Here is a 17,445-nt window from a genome sequence, read left to right on the forward strand (position 1 = left end):
CGTCATTTTGGAGCTGATAAAATAAAACACCAGTTGATTGCTGGAGTCCATGTTATCATCTAGCTTCCTCCTCTAAAATTGCTGGCCCTATGCCAAAATTTGAAACCATTATTATTATTATTATTATTATTATTAAAGTAGCGAACTGGTAGAATCGTTAGCATGCCAGGCAAAACACTTAGCAGCATTTTATCCATCTTTATGTTCTGACTTCAGATTGGTTTATTCACTGATAACCCTATCATATTACCAGCATCGCTCATAATCCTGAGTGAATATGGCATATCAGTTGAGCAGCCTGAAGAATGAACAATTCAAGTCTAGGGGAAGATGAGAATGGAACAAAGATTGATTTCAATGATCAGACAGTGAAAACTGCAATATTTTGAACAAGTTATCAGGGCTCAGAACTTCTGCATGCATGTCTTAGGGGTTTGGGTGACCTTGCTTTTCATCTTTACAGGGTTGATAAGATAAGTAGCAGTTGAGCACTGGGGTTGATGTCATCAACTAGTCTCTTATCCCAACGTTTCAGGCCTTGTGCCTACTGTAGAAAGGATCATTATTATATATATTTATTTATTTATGTGTTTCAGCCAAGTGGCTGCGGTCATGCTGATTTTTTTTTACTCGAGTGGCTGCAATTCTCAAACAGATGTGGAAATTTTTAATTTTATATAAAATTATACAAGAAATCAAAATGAATAAATTTTATTTGTAAACTCTGGACATTCACATATGCTATAACAAGTGAAATAATATATGTCTTGTAAAAATATAAGTTCTATCAGATTTTGGATGTGAGATGCAATGATACAGAAATGAACCACCTCAAGAGACAATGTTAAGATAATTGTTTTTTTTTTTTCCTGAATTTAGCTAGCTGCCTTGCTTCAATTTCTTCTGCACAGCCTGTAAATATTCCTGGGCATTTTTTAGTGATGGATTTAGAAGAAGTGTTTTTTCATATGCTGCCTCAGCTTTGTCATATTTTCCCCATCGGTGGTAAAGTATACCTGCAATCAGTAAAAAACAAAATAATGATTAATTTTAATGAGCTGATTGTATACAATACTTAGATACATTCTATATAAGTTCATTGTTATTTTCTGATTAAATATATAAGAAAGGAATGCAAGTAATAAAAAAATAACATTCGTTATTTTTAAACTTAAGAATATTTGTTTCACAAAGGCGATGGCAATGACCAGTGACTGAGACATTTGGAGATAAGCTGTGCTTAAGACCCAGCAAGCCAAGTGAGACCGTAACCATGGCTTATGCCAGTGTAGCATAACCGGCCCATTTAAGAGTACCCTTCAACCATTGGGCAATAAACTGCGCTTGTGAAGACCTGTTGAGGCAAGTGAAGTCATGGTCATGGTCATGGCCGATGCCAGTGGCACGTAAAAAGCACCATTTAAGCATGGTTGATGCTAGTACCGCCTGACTGGCCCATGTGCTGGGGGCATGTAAAAAGCACCCACTACACTCTTGGAGTAGTTGGTATTAGGAAGGGCATCCAGCTGTAGAAACCTTGCCAGATCAGATTGGTGCCTGGTACAGCTTACGGGTTTGCCAGTCCTCAGTCAAACCGTCCAATCCATGCCAGCATAGAAAGCAGACGTTAAACGATGATGATGATGATGAAGAACCAGTTTGATATGGATTCTAGTTTTATTAACCAAAATTGTTAGTCAATAAAAAAATTTTGATATACCTGCTAAATTACATTTTCATGTGTATCATACTTAATGTATGTACACTGTCAATAGGCCAGTTACTGCAGTAACTGTCCTGAAATAACATCTCTTATAGATTTGCTGTGTTGAAAACAATAAATATCAGAGAGAGATGAAAATTCATGCCAGCAACAGTTAGCCAGAGCACCAAGGGTTGAAATGCATCAGGTGCTTTTGCTGGCCACAGTTACAATGAATTTTTATCTTTCTCTAATACCTGTGTTCTTAAAACAGCAAATCCATGAGAAATATTATCTGAAGACAAATACTCCCTCACTTGAGTATATTGGATACTTTTCCATGATTTTAAAAATCTGTTTTAATGTTTAATTCATCTGCCATTGTACGTTTTGTCAGATGAATTCATCAAATGTCAAATAATTCTCTTTTATTTTCATGTGTCAGAATTAGCTATACACAACATATTATGGTCGGTGACATAAAAGAAACACTGCTATAAAACCAGAAATCCTGCAGAGAGCTCTAAAATAAAAGAATAATAAAATCTAGTAAAGTCACTACAATATTAGAACAAACAATACTATCCATATAATTATATATCATCATCATCATCATCATCATCATCATCATCATTATCATCCATTTTAATGTCAGCTTTACCCCGCTTGCTTGGGTTAGACAAGAATATGCAGGGGTAGAGTTTTCTACAGACAGATGACCTTTCTGTCATCAACACTCCCACTTGTTTGCAAAGAGATAATAATCTTCCAGTCTATCAAACAATAAAAGGTCCAGATATGTTTATGTTGAGAATTGGAAACAAATGACACAAGATGAATGAATCTTTTGTTTACACTGTGAAACATGCCAAGACATGCCAGAAAGGCCTAGACATGCTTTTGTGGTGGACTGAAAAACAAATGGCAGTGCTTGTGAAGTCATTGTTTGCAACCAGCCCCAAAAAACAAACAAACATGTAGGCAAGGAAATATGAACTCAATCACACAAACACACACACAAAATTTCATATTTCATATTTAAAAAAACAAGTATGTGTATATATGTATATATATGTACATATGTGAATGTATATGCATAAATGTAAATGTATGTTTGTGCATGTGTGTGTGTGTATATATATATATATATATATATATATCCATATACACACACACACACACACACAAATGTCTATGGAATACTCAGCCACTTCAAGTTATTCTGCCTACATTTTGTTAGTCTGTAGAGGAACTTCACTGAGATACCATGTTCTGAGATATAATGGTCTCTAAGAGAGCTAAAGCTAGATGAGCAGCTTGTGAGAGCAATGCAAGCTGTGTACAGGTGCTGTTTGCAGTGTGAGAGTTGACAATGGATTTAGTGAAGAATTTGATGTACAGCTTGGTGCACATCTGAGCTTAGTTCTAAACTCTCTTCTGTCTATTATGATTCTCAAGACTGTAACAAAGGAATCTGGGAGTTGTCTGTGGAAGTTTCTGCAGTTTGATGATCTAGTTCTCATGTGGAACTGATCAATTATTTGGAGAGAAAGTTCTGAATTGGGAAACAAAGCCTTGAATCAAGAGGCCAAACAAGGATAAAGATTTTAGTTAGAAGGAAGTGGGATTGGAGCATGATATATAGAGAAGTGGGGTATTTTACTTCCATATGGCATGTCCATTATAAACCACATATATATATGTGTTGTATGAAAACAGGTAGGCTGAGAGGGAGAGTGACCTTCATATGTGACAGATGCACCAGGTGTTGGTTGTGAGAGTGCAAATGATAAAGTATTTTGCGGTCTTCTTAGAAGTGGTTGAAGGCTTCTATATTTTTATAACCTGATTGGTAATGGAGGAAGCTGTTCTGAAGGAATAATTGCTGAAGTAGGAATAGAGTGGGAAAGTTCAGGGAGTTACTGTCTCTATTAGTAAGAATATTCCCAGGCAGAAGGACAGATTGAGTGATGCTTGCAGACAGAGCATGGTGCTTTATAGTTATGAGACATGGACTTTGAAACCGGAAGATTTGTGAAGGTTTAGAGAGGTGAGGCAAGCATGCTCTGACAGATGTATAATGTTGGTGTACATGAATAACATAGTGCAGATGAGCTGAACAAGAGGAGCTAGATATGGAAGGAACTGGATGTGGTATGCAAGAGAGAGGACTGTGCTGATAAAAGTATATGATGTATATACATATAGAGGTTTCTTGAATTCCAGATGGATGGAACCTGTAGAAGAAGTAGGTTGAGGAAGACACAAGATAAAGAACTGGAGATTGATTTCAAAAAGTTGAACCTCATGAAAGGGACAACAAAGACCATTGCTTACACTGCGCAAGATGCTGTGTTGGAGAGGATCTGGCCAACCCAACCCATGTAAGCAGAGAAAACAGGATGTAAGAATGATAGTGGTGGAAGTGAATATAAAACATCTGAGTCTCTTCCAGCACATTGTGCTTCCATTAAGTTTCCATATATCACTGTTTCCTCTCTTTACACTCATTTACCACTGTTAAGATCCCTTCTATTAGTTAGTGGGAGACCTAAATTTTCTATAGGTTCACCTCCCATCGAAATAGTTTGATCTTTTATTTCAATTAAAACCGCATTGTATATAGCATCAGTGAAACCAATATCTTGCTCAGGATTATTCAACTGAACTTGATGCTTGAAATCTTCAGCAAGATCATTTCTGAACTTATTCCACAGTTCAACAGGGTTTCTTACTTCACAATTTTAAAGAATAACAGCAAAAAAAAACCTCTTAAACTCTTTGGTGTTTTTGATATTGAAGCTTCTTTCAGTGTTGCTTCCCATTGCCGATCATTTGCAAGTAAACCTAACTTCAAACACGCTTCTCGATATGTTCTGCAAATCTCACCATCAGCTTCTTTCAAACTTTCCCGTGAAGTTGGTCCTCTTTTTACATGAAGAAGCATTATGAGATGAAAGCATTCATTTTTGTTAGGATGTACAGTATATACTCTACTAATTGTTATACCAAACCTAATTCCAGAATGACCTTGAACCATTGTACCTATTTTGCATCTATTCCATTTATTATTACTCTATGTGTAATAAGAAGGAACCTCATATTATAGCAGCGATTTTGAAAAATTGTCCCCCACAACAAAGATTGAAAAAGGCTGTTAAAGTGGTATCCTTTGGATCTGAAACTTGATTTGTAGAAGTCTCAGCAGTGAAGTAAACCCTTTGACCATTTTCTAAATCCACAAAAAGTTGTTGAATTGCTGGGTGCCTTTCGTGGATTGGGGATCCAAATATGCACCAGAAGGCCTGCTTATATATATCTCCTTAATTGGTGTTGTTTAACTTGATGGGCCATATTCCCAAGGAGAATTGAAATATTCAGTTTGGATCTAAACCAGGGTGAGACTACACCTACAGATTTGCTGTCTTTAATTTCATTTCAACAGACTGTTTCGAATCTGAACCAGGGCCAAAACTACTCCTACAGATTTGCAATTTTTACTTTCATTCTGACAAACAAACAGAAATTCAATTTTATATATATATATATATATATATATATATATTCACATTTATATGGTTGTAACACAAACAGACAAACAAGAAAATACAACTATAAACATGAATGTGTGTGTGTGTATGTGTACGCATGCATACACATACACACACACACACAAATGGAAAAAAACATCTATTCTCTCACTTCACTTCTCTATCTGGTCAGTTTTTATATATGTTTATATATACATATACGCATATATAAATTATACATATATATAAATTTAATTTGCAGAAGTTACTACTGCTGATTAAAAAAAAGATATGTATACATTTATATAATTTTTGAAGTTGTAATTTCAACATTTTTGTTGATTTTTTTTCAAGCTACATTGATAAACTAAAAAAGTAATGTAGTGAAGTTTCAATGCAATTAACATGTTCAAATATTTATATTGATTAGCTTAATTTCATTTTCCCTCACTCCCAATACAAAGCAAACAAGAAAAAGCTTGATTTTAATCAATATCTTTTGAAGACATGGTTCACAGAGAGAGGTATGGGTAGTCATTTGCATTAACAAATAATATTAATGGAACTTCTTAAAAAATACACAATAGACACAGGTAAGGTTGTGTGGCACCTTGAGCAAGTGTTTCTATGACCAAAACCTTGTAAATGGATTTGGTAGATAAAAACTGAAAGAAGCCTGTCATGTGTGTGTATGTTTGTCTCAACCCACTACTTCACAACTTAGTAGTTCAGCAAAAGAAACTGATAGAATAAGTATCAGGTTTAACAAAAAAATAAGTACTGGGATTGATTCGTTCAACTGAAAATTCTTCAGGACAATGCCCCAGCATGGCCGCAGTCAAATGTCTGAAACAAGTAAAAGCTAAAAGATAATCAAATTGAGTGAATGACTGACCACCCTCATGGCTGAGTGTCAGAGACACAATTACCATTCCTTGTTACATCCTATGGTCTTGTGCTGCAGCTATGCACTCCACCAGGATCCTCTCCATCCAGTCCTTGATGTCATTATTCTATTTTTGTCTTTGTCACACACAAGCCTGTTTTCCATTCACCCAAGTGCTTAAGACATGCATGCAGAAGTTCTGAGCCCTGATAACTTGTTCAAAATATTGCAGTTTTCACTGTCTGATCATTGAAATCAATCTTTGTTCCATTCTCATCTTCCCCTAGACTTGAATTGTTCATTCTTCAGCCTGCTCAAATGATATGCCATATTCACTCAGGATTATAAGCGATGCTGGTAATATGATAGGGTTGTCAGTGAATAAACCAATTCTTCCCCACTGTACTTGACTAGTAAGGACGGTTACTAGAAACTCTGTAGGACAAACAAAAATACCTGTCAAAAAAACCCAGTGAACCCAACATGGAATCAATGACTATCTAGCAATAGCTCAGAAACTTAAAAATTCCAAGATAGAGTCCAGTGGGTCTAGCATGCTGCAAAATCACTGGGAGTAAAGTACTTTTTTAGATTTTGTTAAAACATGTCTCTACACTGGCAGTGTAACTGGATTGCTAATCTGGCCTCGGTAGCCTGGGAATGGAGGCAGACTAGAAGAAAGCTAACTGAGTATAAACACTCAGTGTCTGTGAGCACAAGCAGAGATGCAAAGGGAAAGGGAGTTGACCCTGACAATCAGATTGAAAGAGAACTTGAGACTCAAACCTAATCATCCTGAAGCGAACATAGACACAACAAATTCTTACTGTTTAATGTCTGTTTTCCTTGCTTGCAGGGATTGGATGGTTTAACAGGAGCCCGTAAGAGAGAGGACTATGCCAAACTCCAATGTCTACTTTGGCATGGTTTCTACAGCTGGAGGCCTCTCCTAAAGCTAACCACTTCACAAATGGATGATAAAATTCACCTACCTAAGTTTAGATAATACCGGGCTGTGTCTGGCTTCAATTTGATTGCAGTGAGAAAGTTACGCTCACTTTCTTTATATCGACCCAGTTTTCCAAGTATACTTGCTAGATGAAGATACAAAATGGATTCTCCTGGAAGGTGGCGCAGAGCCATATTGCACATAGTTTCAGCAGCAGTTAGGTTTCCTGAAATATAAACAAGAACAACAGAAAATTATTATGATTTTTTCAATTTAAATCCCTCCCAGTATGGCTATAGCAGTAAGCATCAACTTTATCAATGAGTGTTTATCTATATTTTTGTGAAGAATTTTTCCATCAAGAACTAATAAATTTTCAGGTTGTACTGTTCAAACTGGTGCTCCATCAGTTACACTGAGGGTTCCAGTTGATCTGATCAATGGAACAGCCTGCTCATGAAATCAATGTGCAAGTGGCTGAGCACTCCACAGACATGCATACCTTTAACATAGTTCTCAAGGAAATTCAGTGTGACAAAGGCTGGCCTTTTGAGTTACGGGAACAACTTATTTTGGCCAGCTGAGTAGATTGGAGCAGTGTGTAATAAAATGTCTCAAGGATTTTAACTAGAAAATGTTAAATAGATTCAAACCAGTGAAAGACACATCAGAGCAGTGAATAACAATGGAATCTGAAGAGAAGAAAAAAGTTAATCCAAACACTTCCATAATTACTCAATAGTGACCCCCACCCACTTGATATTGCGCTACATGTGAATCAAGTACTCACTAATAGCCTTCAAATTAATCATTGAGCTGCCTACAAAGGGCAAAAATCACAAAAACCCCTAAAAGATGTTGTAAAATAAAATATTTAATGAAGTTTACTTACCCATATTATCAAGAAGAATTACCATGTTACTCCAAGAACTTAGATGTGTAGATTTTAACAAGGTTGCATTTTGCCAAGCAAGTAGGGCCAATTGGTATTGTTTTGTCTCCAAGAACTAGGAAATACAATATTTAAAAGAAAAATGTAATATAAACTTTTATACTCAAAATGGAAGAATATTTATATTTCAAAGATGATAATCATCATCAATCATCTCATTAAATTGAAAGTACAGTAGAGTTACAATTAATACCACAGTATTTAAAAATGGCTAGGTGTGGTGATCCTTAAATTAGAAAAATATCCAACGTTTCATCATTGGGCACCTTTAGTAAAATTCAACCTCTTTCAAACATTTACACCAAACCCTTGGCTCTGTTGTCATCCACATTTTTTTCTGCAGGTGTTCAGGCTGAACTTCAGCCTCATCAGTCTTGAAGCCCAAGAGAGAGCACGGACACTGCACCTCTTCCTTTGGTTAACACACACACACACATGCACATATGGATGCATATACATTATATAAAACGAATACTGCATCACTTCCTCTTCAATGCTTTAACAACTCAGTATCATCCTTGTCATTGTTTTAACATAGATGTTTCTGTGCTAGCATGAGTCAGAGTTCATTGAGGCAGATTTTACAATGGCTGGATGCCCTTCCTGTCACCAACCCTTGCCTGTTTCCAAATAAAGTAATATTTCCTCATGATCAGACATGGTTTCGTGGAAGAATGGAAATGAAAGACAGTGCTTCTATAATGAGGCTGAACATTGTGTAATGTTAAGACAAGGAGATACACAAACGCATGTATATATGTGGGTTTATTTCGGCATCTGTCTACCAAATCTGCTCACAAAGCTCACTGTGTGGGATTGAACCTGAAACAATGTAGTTGGGAAACAAATATCTAAAACATAGTCATGCCTGTACCTATATATTCTTTTCAATTTTTATACTAAGACAAAGTTAATCTTTAATATACTTAACTTTCGTTCGTCTGGTATGAACCACTTTCAAATGGATAGCAGGGAAAAGTATTGATTAAAGAAGTTAATGCTAATGCACAGAGTTTAAAAAACAAAACAAAACAATAAAATGAGCAAGGGGTTAATAAAAAAAAACAATCACCATTAATTTCATTTTTCCAGCAAGTATGGGAGACAACTCTTGATTTTTTTTTTTTTTAACTTTGGGTCTTGTTCTAACGTCTGCAGAACACAGCCAACATGTATTTGCCAAAATAGTAATGAAAACAAAAACAAAAACAGGCAAATGTGCAAGATTATGCATTTGGGGAAGAAAAAATCAGTTATGTTAATATTAGTTTCAAATTTTGGTACAAGGCCAGCAATTTCAAGGAAGGGGTAAGTCAATTACATTGACTCCAGGGCTCAAATGGTACTTATTTTATCGACCCTGGAAGGATGAAAAGCAAAGTCAACCCTGGTGGAATTTGAACTTAGAACATAAAAATGAAAGTAGCCTGGCATGCTAACTATTCTGCCAGTTCACCACCTTAAGTTAAGTTCATATTAATATGTTTCTTAACATTCTATGCATTAAATGTGACTCACATTAAATATTTTATGAAATAAAAATATTAATTTAATGATTAATATTCATTTTCAGAATTTATTAAAATTTTTTTGCCAGCAATTATGGAAGACAATTTGAAGTTCTAAGATAAAATGTTCTCAAAAGAGAATCCAGTGATAAACTATCTCTTATTGCTTAGCACCAGAATAACAGGAATAAGGTTTTGTTCACCATCACAACTCATAGAATTAAAAAGAAGGAATACAGACATGGAGGTGTGTTAAGAAGCTTGCACCCCAACCATCTGACTTTGGGTTCAGGTGGTTGGGATGCAAATGTAGCACCTTTGGCAAGTGTCTTCTAATACAGACCCAGGCTGACCAGTGCCTTGTGAGTGAATTTGGTAGACAGAAACTGAAAGGCGGCGAGCTGGCAGAAACGTTAGCACGCCGGGCGAAATGCTTAGCGGTATTTCGTCTGCCGTTACGTTCTGAGTTCAAATTCCGCCGAGGTTGACTTTGTCTTTCATCCTTTCGGGGTCGATAAATTAAGTACCAGTTACGCACTGGGGTCGATGTAATCAACTTAATCCCTTCGTCTGTCCTTGTTTGTCCCCTCTATGTTTAGCCCCTTGTGGGCAATAAAGAAATAAGAAACTGAAAGAGGCCCATACTATATATGTATGAGTGTGTGTATGTGTGTGAGAATGTTACTACCTCCTTGCCTCGACACTGCATGGTAGTCGTAAACAAGGGTCACCACCATCAAGCAAGTGATTCCATTTTTAATCTTGCATGAAAACTGGTTTGGCTATGAGAAAATATTATCTTACTTGAAAACAGGTGAGGATTGGGTGACAAGAAGGGCATCCATTTGTAGGAAATCTACCTCAACAAATTCTGACTGAGCCATGTAAGCATGGATAAGTCATCATCATCATCATTGTTTAACATCTACCTTCCATGCTGGCATGGGTTGGACGGTTTGACAGGAGCTGGCCAGGCAGGAACCTGCACTAGACTTCTGTCTGTTTTAACAGGGTTTTTACAGCTAGATGCTCTTCCAAATGCCAACAACTTTACAGTGTGAACTGGATGCTTTTTAAGTGGCACCAGCACTGCCAGGGTAATCAAGTAACTTGCAAGACAAAAATCCTTTTAGAAGGGAGGGGGTATTGGAGGAAGTGATCTTGTGTCAGATGATGAAAGGTTATATTGAGACAGAAACAGATGTCTTGATGTAGAAAAGAGAGAGAGAGAGAGAGAGAGAGAGAGAGACAGAGATATCAGGAATGAGGACAGAAACAGGTGTGCTGCTGTAAAGGAGATACGTGGTTATCCAGCCTGAGGGAAGAGCAGGAGAAGGGGAGAGAGAGTGGAAGACAACAAGAGTACAAGAGAGAGCAGGAGAGAGATGGTGGATGTTAAAAAACAATGATGGTGATGATGATGATAACTTCACAAGTCGAAATGATGAAGGTAAAAAGTCTCTGTGAACTGAATACACTTACACAGTTTCCCATATTATAATAACAGTCTGGATAGTTCCGCCGGTGCTGAATAGCTGTGCGATAACTGTATAAAGCTTCTTCATATTTTTTCTGAGATGCCTTGACTATGCCAAGGTTCATCCAGGCTGTGGAAAACGAAGGTCTGATATTGCATAAAAAAAAGAGAAAAGAAATCATTAATATTAAACAACAATAAAGTTAGGTATGAAAATTGTAAACCTATTTTTGAAAACAGAAATGTAAAAAAGACATAATTCAATAGAAAATACTTAGAATACAAACATTATTGGAATGGAGTCAACTGTCAATAAATTAATCAACAGGATGTGCTTAAATAGTTGTGTGGCTGGTTCAGTTATAGTTTACATCTTCATCATCATCACTTGTAAGACGGTAAGCTGGCAGAATTGTTAGGACGCTGGATGAAATGCTTAGTGGAATTTCGCCCGTCGCTATGTTCTGAGTTCAAATTCTGCTGAAGTCGACTTTGCCTTTCATCATTTCGGGGTCGATAAATTAAGTACCAGTGGAAAACTGGGGTTGATGTAATTGACTTAAGTCCTTCCCCCAAAAATTTCAGGCCTTGTGCTTATAGTACAAGGATTATTATCCTATGTATGAAGGCAACAAATTGGCAAAATTGTTAACATGCTGGACAAAATGGTTAGCAGGATTTCTTTCAGTTTTTTTTTTTTTTATGTTTTGATTTCAAATACTGTCAAGGTGGTAGTGGTAAAGGTTGGAGGTAACAAGGATCTCAGAAAATAGAGACAAGTGAGTTGGTGGTGCTTGAATTGGGGAGATAGTAAGACCAGCCAGCTTTGAGGAACAGAGACCCTTATAGTAGTAATGAAAGAGACAGAGAGAAGAAAGTACACCAGTGGACCAGAGGCTGGGGTGTATCTGTTCATGATTTAATAGCAATCAGTTAAATCTTCCTCAAATCAGAATTGGTGAAGTAGTTGGTGCTGAGAGGCCAGGAGAGATAAGTAAATAACTTGTTCAAGGGAACAGATGCCACTGATGTAGAAGAGAGAAGAAACAGTGAAGGAACGTGATTGAAACTTTGCTCGTCAGTACAGACAGAAAATATGTTTAGTTCATCAGTAGCAAATTACTTTAATTACTGCATTTGATACTGAAATACTTGAAAGATCTTAAATTTACCTGATTTGAATTGCTTTCGTTAATAATTTTTCAGCAGCTTCTTCCTGTCCCTGATCTTTTAAGATATTAGCAAGGTTATTCATAGCTTGGTCATATTCTGGGTATAATCTAGAACAAAATAAATAAATAAGTAAATATTTTGAATTCCATATGTCTAATACTTGTGTACATGCTTACAAAATCAAATAACAACACAGCACCTATGAGTTTTGGGAACATTTCTTTCATGCTCAGAATTGCTGAAGCATGGAATAAACTACCAGCAACAGGACAGACACTGCATCCTTCAAAACTCCATGATTCCTAAAATTCATCAACAGTAGACCTGTAGGTCAATTTCCCCCTTTTTTAATGACTTATTCACTTCCTGTACATTATTCTATGTAATGTTCATGCACTTTTGGCTACTTTTTCTGATGAGATGTAGAACACCTGAGCACTTTATACAATAATTTCATTATTTCATATATATTTTTTAAATGAATATCTAGTGGCTGTGTGGTAAGCAGCTTGCTTACCAACCACATGGTTCCAGGTTCATTCCCACTGCATGGCACTTTGGGCAAGTGTCTTCTACTATAGCCTCAGGCCGACCAAAGCATATTGAGTGGATTTGGTAGACGGAAACTGAAAGAAGCCTGTCGTATATATGTATATATATATATGTATGTATGTGTGTGTATGTGTTTGTGTGTCTGTGTTTGTTCCCCCCAACATCGCTTGACAACCGATGCTGGAGTGTTTACGTCCCCGTAACTTAGTGGTTCAGCAAAAGAGACTGATAGAATAAGTTCTAGGCTTCCAAAGAATAAGTCTTGGGGTCGATTTGCTTGACTAAAGGTGGTGCTCCAGCATGGCCGCAGTCAAATGACAGAAACAAGTAAAAGAGTAAAAGACTAAAACAGCAGTTGAATCTCTCACAAATAACATCCTACTGTTTTTTTTTTAAAGACAAGGATATATTAGAGATGATGAGACCCTAGATAGCCATTAAACATATATTTATAAATATACACAGGCACAGGCATGGCTGTGTGGTAAGAAACCTGCTTCACAGACAGATGGTTCCGGGTTCAGTCCTACTGTATGGCACCTTTGCAAGTGTCTTCTACTATAGCCTTTGGTCGACCAAAGCCTTGTGAGTGGATTTGGTAGATGGAAACTGAAAGAAGCCTGTCGTATGTGTATGTCAGTGTTTGTCCCCTTACCATCGCTTGACAACCAGTGTTGGTGTGTTTACGTCCTCGTAACTTATTGGTTCGGGAAAAGAGTCCAATAGAATAAGTACCAGGATTACAAAGAATAAGTCCTGGGGCTCATTTGTTCGACTAAAGGCAGTGCTCCAGCATGGCCACAGTCAAATGAATGAAACAAGTAAAAGAATATACATGTGTGGCTCTGTGGTTGAGAAGCTTGCTTTCTAACCACATGGTTTTGGGTTCAATCCTGCAGCATGGCACCTTGGGTCTTCTACTACAGCCCCAGGTCAGTCAAAGTCTTGTGAGTGGATTCGGTAGATGGAAACTGAAAGAAGCCCATTGTGTGTGTGTGTGTGTGTGTTTGTATGTAACCTTGTCTTGACAATGTGTGATTACCATTATACACATGATATTGTTTGTTTTTGGTCTTTTGTGAAAAACATGTCTGGTAATCGGAAATATCCCCTTGGTTGGAAACAGGTAAATGCTGGTGATAGGAAAGGTATCCAACTGTAGAAAGTCAACCACAACAAAATTCCATCTGACTCAGAACGTAACAGCAGACGAAATACCGCTAAGCATTTCGCCCGGCACACTAACGTTTCTGCCAGCTCACAGCTTTAACCCTTTAGCATTTAAACTGGCCATATCCAACCAAAATATTCTCCCTGTTTTATGTTTAAATTGGCCAGATCCCAAAATCTAATCAGTTCATGCCAATCATGAGGCCAAATATCTCTGGAAGTTTCATCCAAATCCATCCAATGGTTCTTGAGATATCTTGTCCCTGGAGGAACAAACAAACAAACATGACTGAAAAAAATACCTCTGCCTTTGCTAAGGCGGAGATGATAATAATCCTTTCTACTACAGCCACAAGGCTTGAAATTTGGAGGAAGAGTATTAGATGATTACATCGACCCCAGTACTCAACTGGTACTTATTTCATTGACCCCGAAAGGAAGAAAAGCAAAGTCAACCTTGGCGAAATTTGAACTCAGAACGTGAAGACAGCAAATGCTGCTAAGCATTTTGCCAGGCAGTGCTAATGATTCTGCCAGCTTGCTGCCTTCGATAATAATAGTGGTAGTAGTAGTAGTAGCAGCAGCAGCAGCAGAAGCAGCAGTAGTAGTAATAATAATAATAATAATAATAATAATAATAATACTGGGTCAATCTAATTGACTATCTCCTTCCCCCTATAGTAGAAAAGATTATTCATCATCATCATCATCATCGTTTAACGTCCGCTTTCCATGCAACCCATGCTAGCATGGAAAGCGGACGTTAAACGATGATGATGATGATGATGAATAATCTTTTCTACTATAGGGGGAAGGAGATAGTCAATTAGATTGACCCAGTACTCATCTGGTACTTATTTTATTGACCCCAAAAGATGAAAGGTAAAGTTAACCTTGGTGGAATTTGAACTCAGAATGTGAAAATGGATGAAATACCACTAAGCATTTCACCCAGTGTGCTAACAATTCTGCCAGCTCGCTGCCTTGATAATAATAATTAACCAACAACTGACCTTATTGCTTCATAGTATTTGTCAATTGCCATCTGTACTTGGCCTGAATCTCCAAGAACTTTACCGATGTTGTAATGTATCTTAAATAAAAATAAAAGAAAAGAGTTGGAATACATATTTAATTTAATTTGTAGCTTATATCTATATGCCGTTTTTAAAAAGTACAATATTTAATGGCATAAAAGATGCACGGGTATATTAGGCACATTCCAAATTCAGAAGTGCTTATTTGAGTAAAAATAGTCTTTTTAGTGCATTAAAGCTTCTGAGATGCTCAGCTTCACATATAAGGACCTGCAGTTTATTTTCAAAGACATTTTTTCAAGGAAAAAAAAAGTGCTTTATAATGCCATCAAATATAGTAGGTATTTGTAGAAGGTACACTGACCTGATGATTTCATTTGAATATATAGACATGAGGTAAGCATAAGTGTGTGTATGTGTATGTGCACATGTATGTGTATGTATGAGAAACAGAGAGAGCATATGCAGGATTTTTTTGTTTTGTTTTTCTTTAGGTGAATATTTGTTGTTAATTGTTACAAATGCAACGTTTTAATGTGCCGTTTGCGAAATAATTTAAACAACTATATTTTCTTGCATTACATAAAATGAAATGAAAGATTTAACAGAACGCTTAATAAAAATGCTATAAAAGAGAAGCTTACTTTAGCATTTAATGGACAGACTTTTGCACCTGAAGTAAATAACTGAAATTCTGTTTGCCATTCAGAACTCCTCTGAAAAAAAAAAAAATTGAAGTTTTATAAATATGAATATGTGGTGTGTGTGTGTTAATATACAGAAACTTAATATATCTTCTTCAAACAAACATGTGCCATAAGCAGTTTTTCAAACATCTGGGTATCATCTACAAAACCCAGTTCTTCAGATATGTCAGGAGATAAAGAAATGTGTTAGCAAGTAAACATAAATAATATATATCATGTGAGTGAAATGTGGTACTTTGGGGCTTTTCTTATATAATTATGGAGCTCTGTAACAGAGACAGATAGGATAAAGATCCTTTCTGAGTCATAGAGACTCATATTCAGTTTCCTGGTTTCCATGGTGTATATATTCCTCCTGGATGGGATGCCAGTCCATTTCAAGATTACTAATTTTTGTCAGCTGATTGGACTGGAGCAACATGAAATGAAGATCACAACACAACACCCAGTCCAAGAATTGAAACAACATGAGCTGGATGGAATACGTTGAGGCTGATTTTCTATGGCTGGGTGCACTACCTATATATATATATGTATATATATATATATATATATATATATATATATATATATATATATATATATATATATGGCATGTTGAATGCACCATCCGAACGTAATCATTGCCAGGCCCACCTGACTGGTTCCTGTGCTGGTGGCACATAAAAAGCACCCACTACACTCTCAGAGTGGTTGGTGTTAGGAAGGGCATCCAGCTGTAGAAACATTGCCAGATCAGATTGGAGCCTGGTGCAGCCGCTGGCTCTCTAGACCTCAGTCAAACAATCCAACCCATGCCAGCATGGAAAATGGATGTTAAACGATGATGTGATGCTGATGATGATGAGGCTCAGGTGCACTACAACTCATTAGGCAAAATAGTTAGAGGCATTTTGTCTATTTTTATGTTCTGAGTTCAAATTCTGCTGTGGTTGACTTTTTCTTTCATCTTTTTGGAGTCAATAAAATGAGTACCAGTTGAGCACTGGTATCCCTCACATGAACTTGCTGGCCTTGTGCCAAAATTTTAAACCAATATTATTGCTGTTTATAGGTTTCCAGTGAACAAATCAGTGGTTCACTGCCTTTTCGACAGTGAGAGAGACAAAGTATGTAACTTGGAGTAAATGAAAAACCATTCTATGATCACCAATTTTTTTCAGTTTTTTCTAACTGATGTTTATCTCTTGGTGATATACACACTGGCAAAAGATATATAGCAATGCCTCAATATACAAGCTAATTTGTTCCTGGAGACCACTCATAAAGCAAAAACTCGTAAAGCAGAGCAATAATTTCCCATAGGAGCAATGTTATAAATCGTAATTCATTCCCAGAAAAATATTTTAGCAATAAAATTTATAATACTCGTAAATAAATGGCAATAAAACAACAGTAGAATGTAAAGAATATTTCATGTAAAGTAAAAAGAATGTCAAGATCATTTATGATAAAAAATATTATTATAATTATTTTGTGAATCACTTTCACTTGCACAAGACTCATGCACAGCATCACTTGTAGACACGATCGCCAATTCATAAACACTCATAGACGGAATTGTAGATTTCTTTTTAAAAAACAAGTCTAGAATTATTTGCTTAGAAGTTTTTTTCGCTCTCTATAAATTTCTCAGTAACATGCAAAAGCATTTGTTATAGTAGTAGAAACTTTGGCACTTCATTCAAAATATGGATCTTGTGCTTGAAAATTTTATTATAAACTAAAACTCGTAAACCTAGGGTCTTGCAAAGAGGGGGTCCTCATAAAGTGAGGCATAACTGTACATACATATACAAGCT

The 17,445-nt window shown here is 36.5% G+C and overlaps 1 protein-coding gene across 6 annotated transcripts in view; it reads right to left on the bottom strand.

The window, feature by feature from the left end:
* Positions 1-695: 695 nt before the first annotated feature.
* The window catches only part of LOC106881469 (protein O-mannosyl-transferase TMTC4), a 117,766-nt gene continuing 101,016 nt past the window's right edge, over positions 696-17,445 (bottom strand). For all 6 annotated transcript variants that reach the window (XM_089350396.1, XM_014931875.3, XM_014931866.3 and 3 more), the window contains exons 11-17: positions 15,581-15,652; positions 14,913-14,992; positions 12,177-12,284; positions 11,010-11,151; positions 7,960-8,074; positions 7,111-7,293; positions 696-1,016 (exon numbers count right to left, since the gene is read on the bottom strand). In XM_089350396.1, the coding sequence (XP_089206522.1) occupies positions 880-1,016; positions 7,111-7,293; positions 7,960-8,074; positions 11,010-11,151; positions 12,177-12,284; positions 14,913-14,992; positions 15,581-15,652 (837 nt within the window). In that variant the 3' untranslated portion in view covers positions 696-879. The remainder of the gene's footprint in view (positions 1,017-7,110; positions 7,294-7,959; positions 8,075-11,009; positions 11,152-12,176; positions 12,285-14,912; positions 14,993-15,580; positions 15,653-17,445) is intronic.

The sequence above is a fragment of the Octopus bimaculoides genome, chromosome 4 (assembly GCF_046866305.1).
Source record: "Octopus bimaculoides isolate indiv1 chromosome 4, ASM4686630v1, whole genome shotgun sequence".
NCBI lineage: Eukaryota > Metazoa > Mollusca > Cephalopoda > Octopoda > Octopodidae > Octopus > Octopus bimaculoides.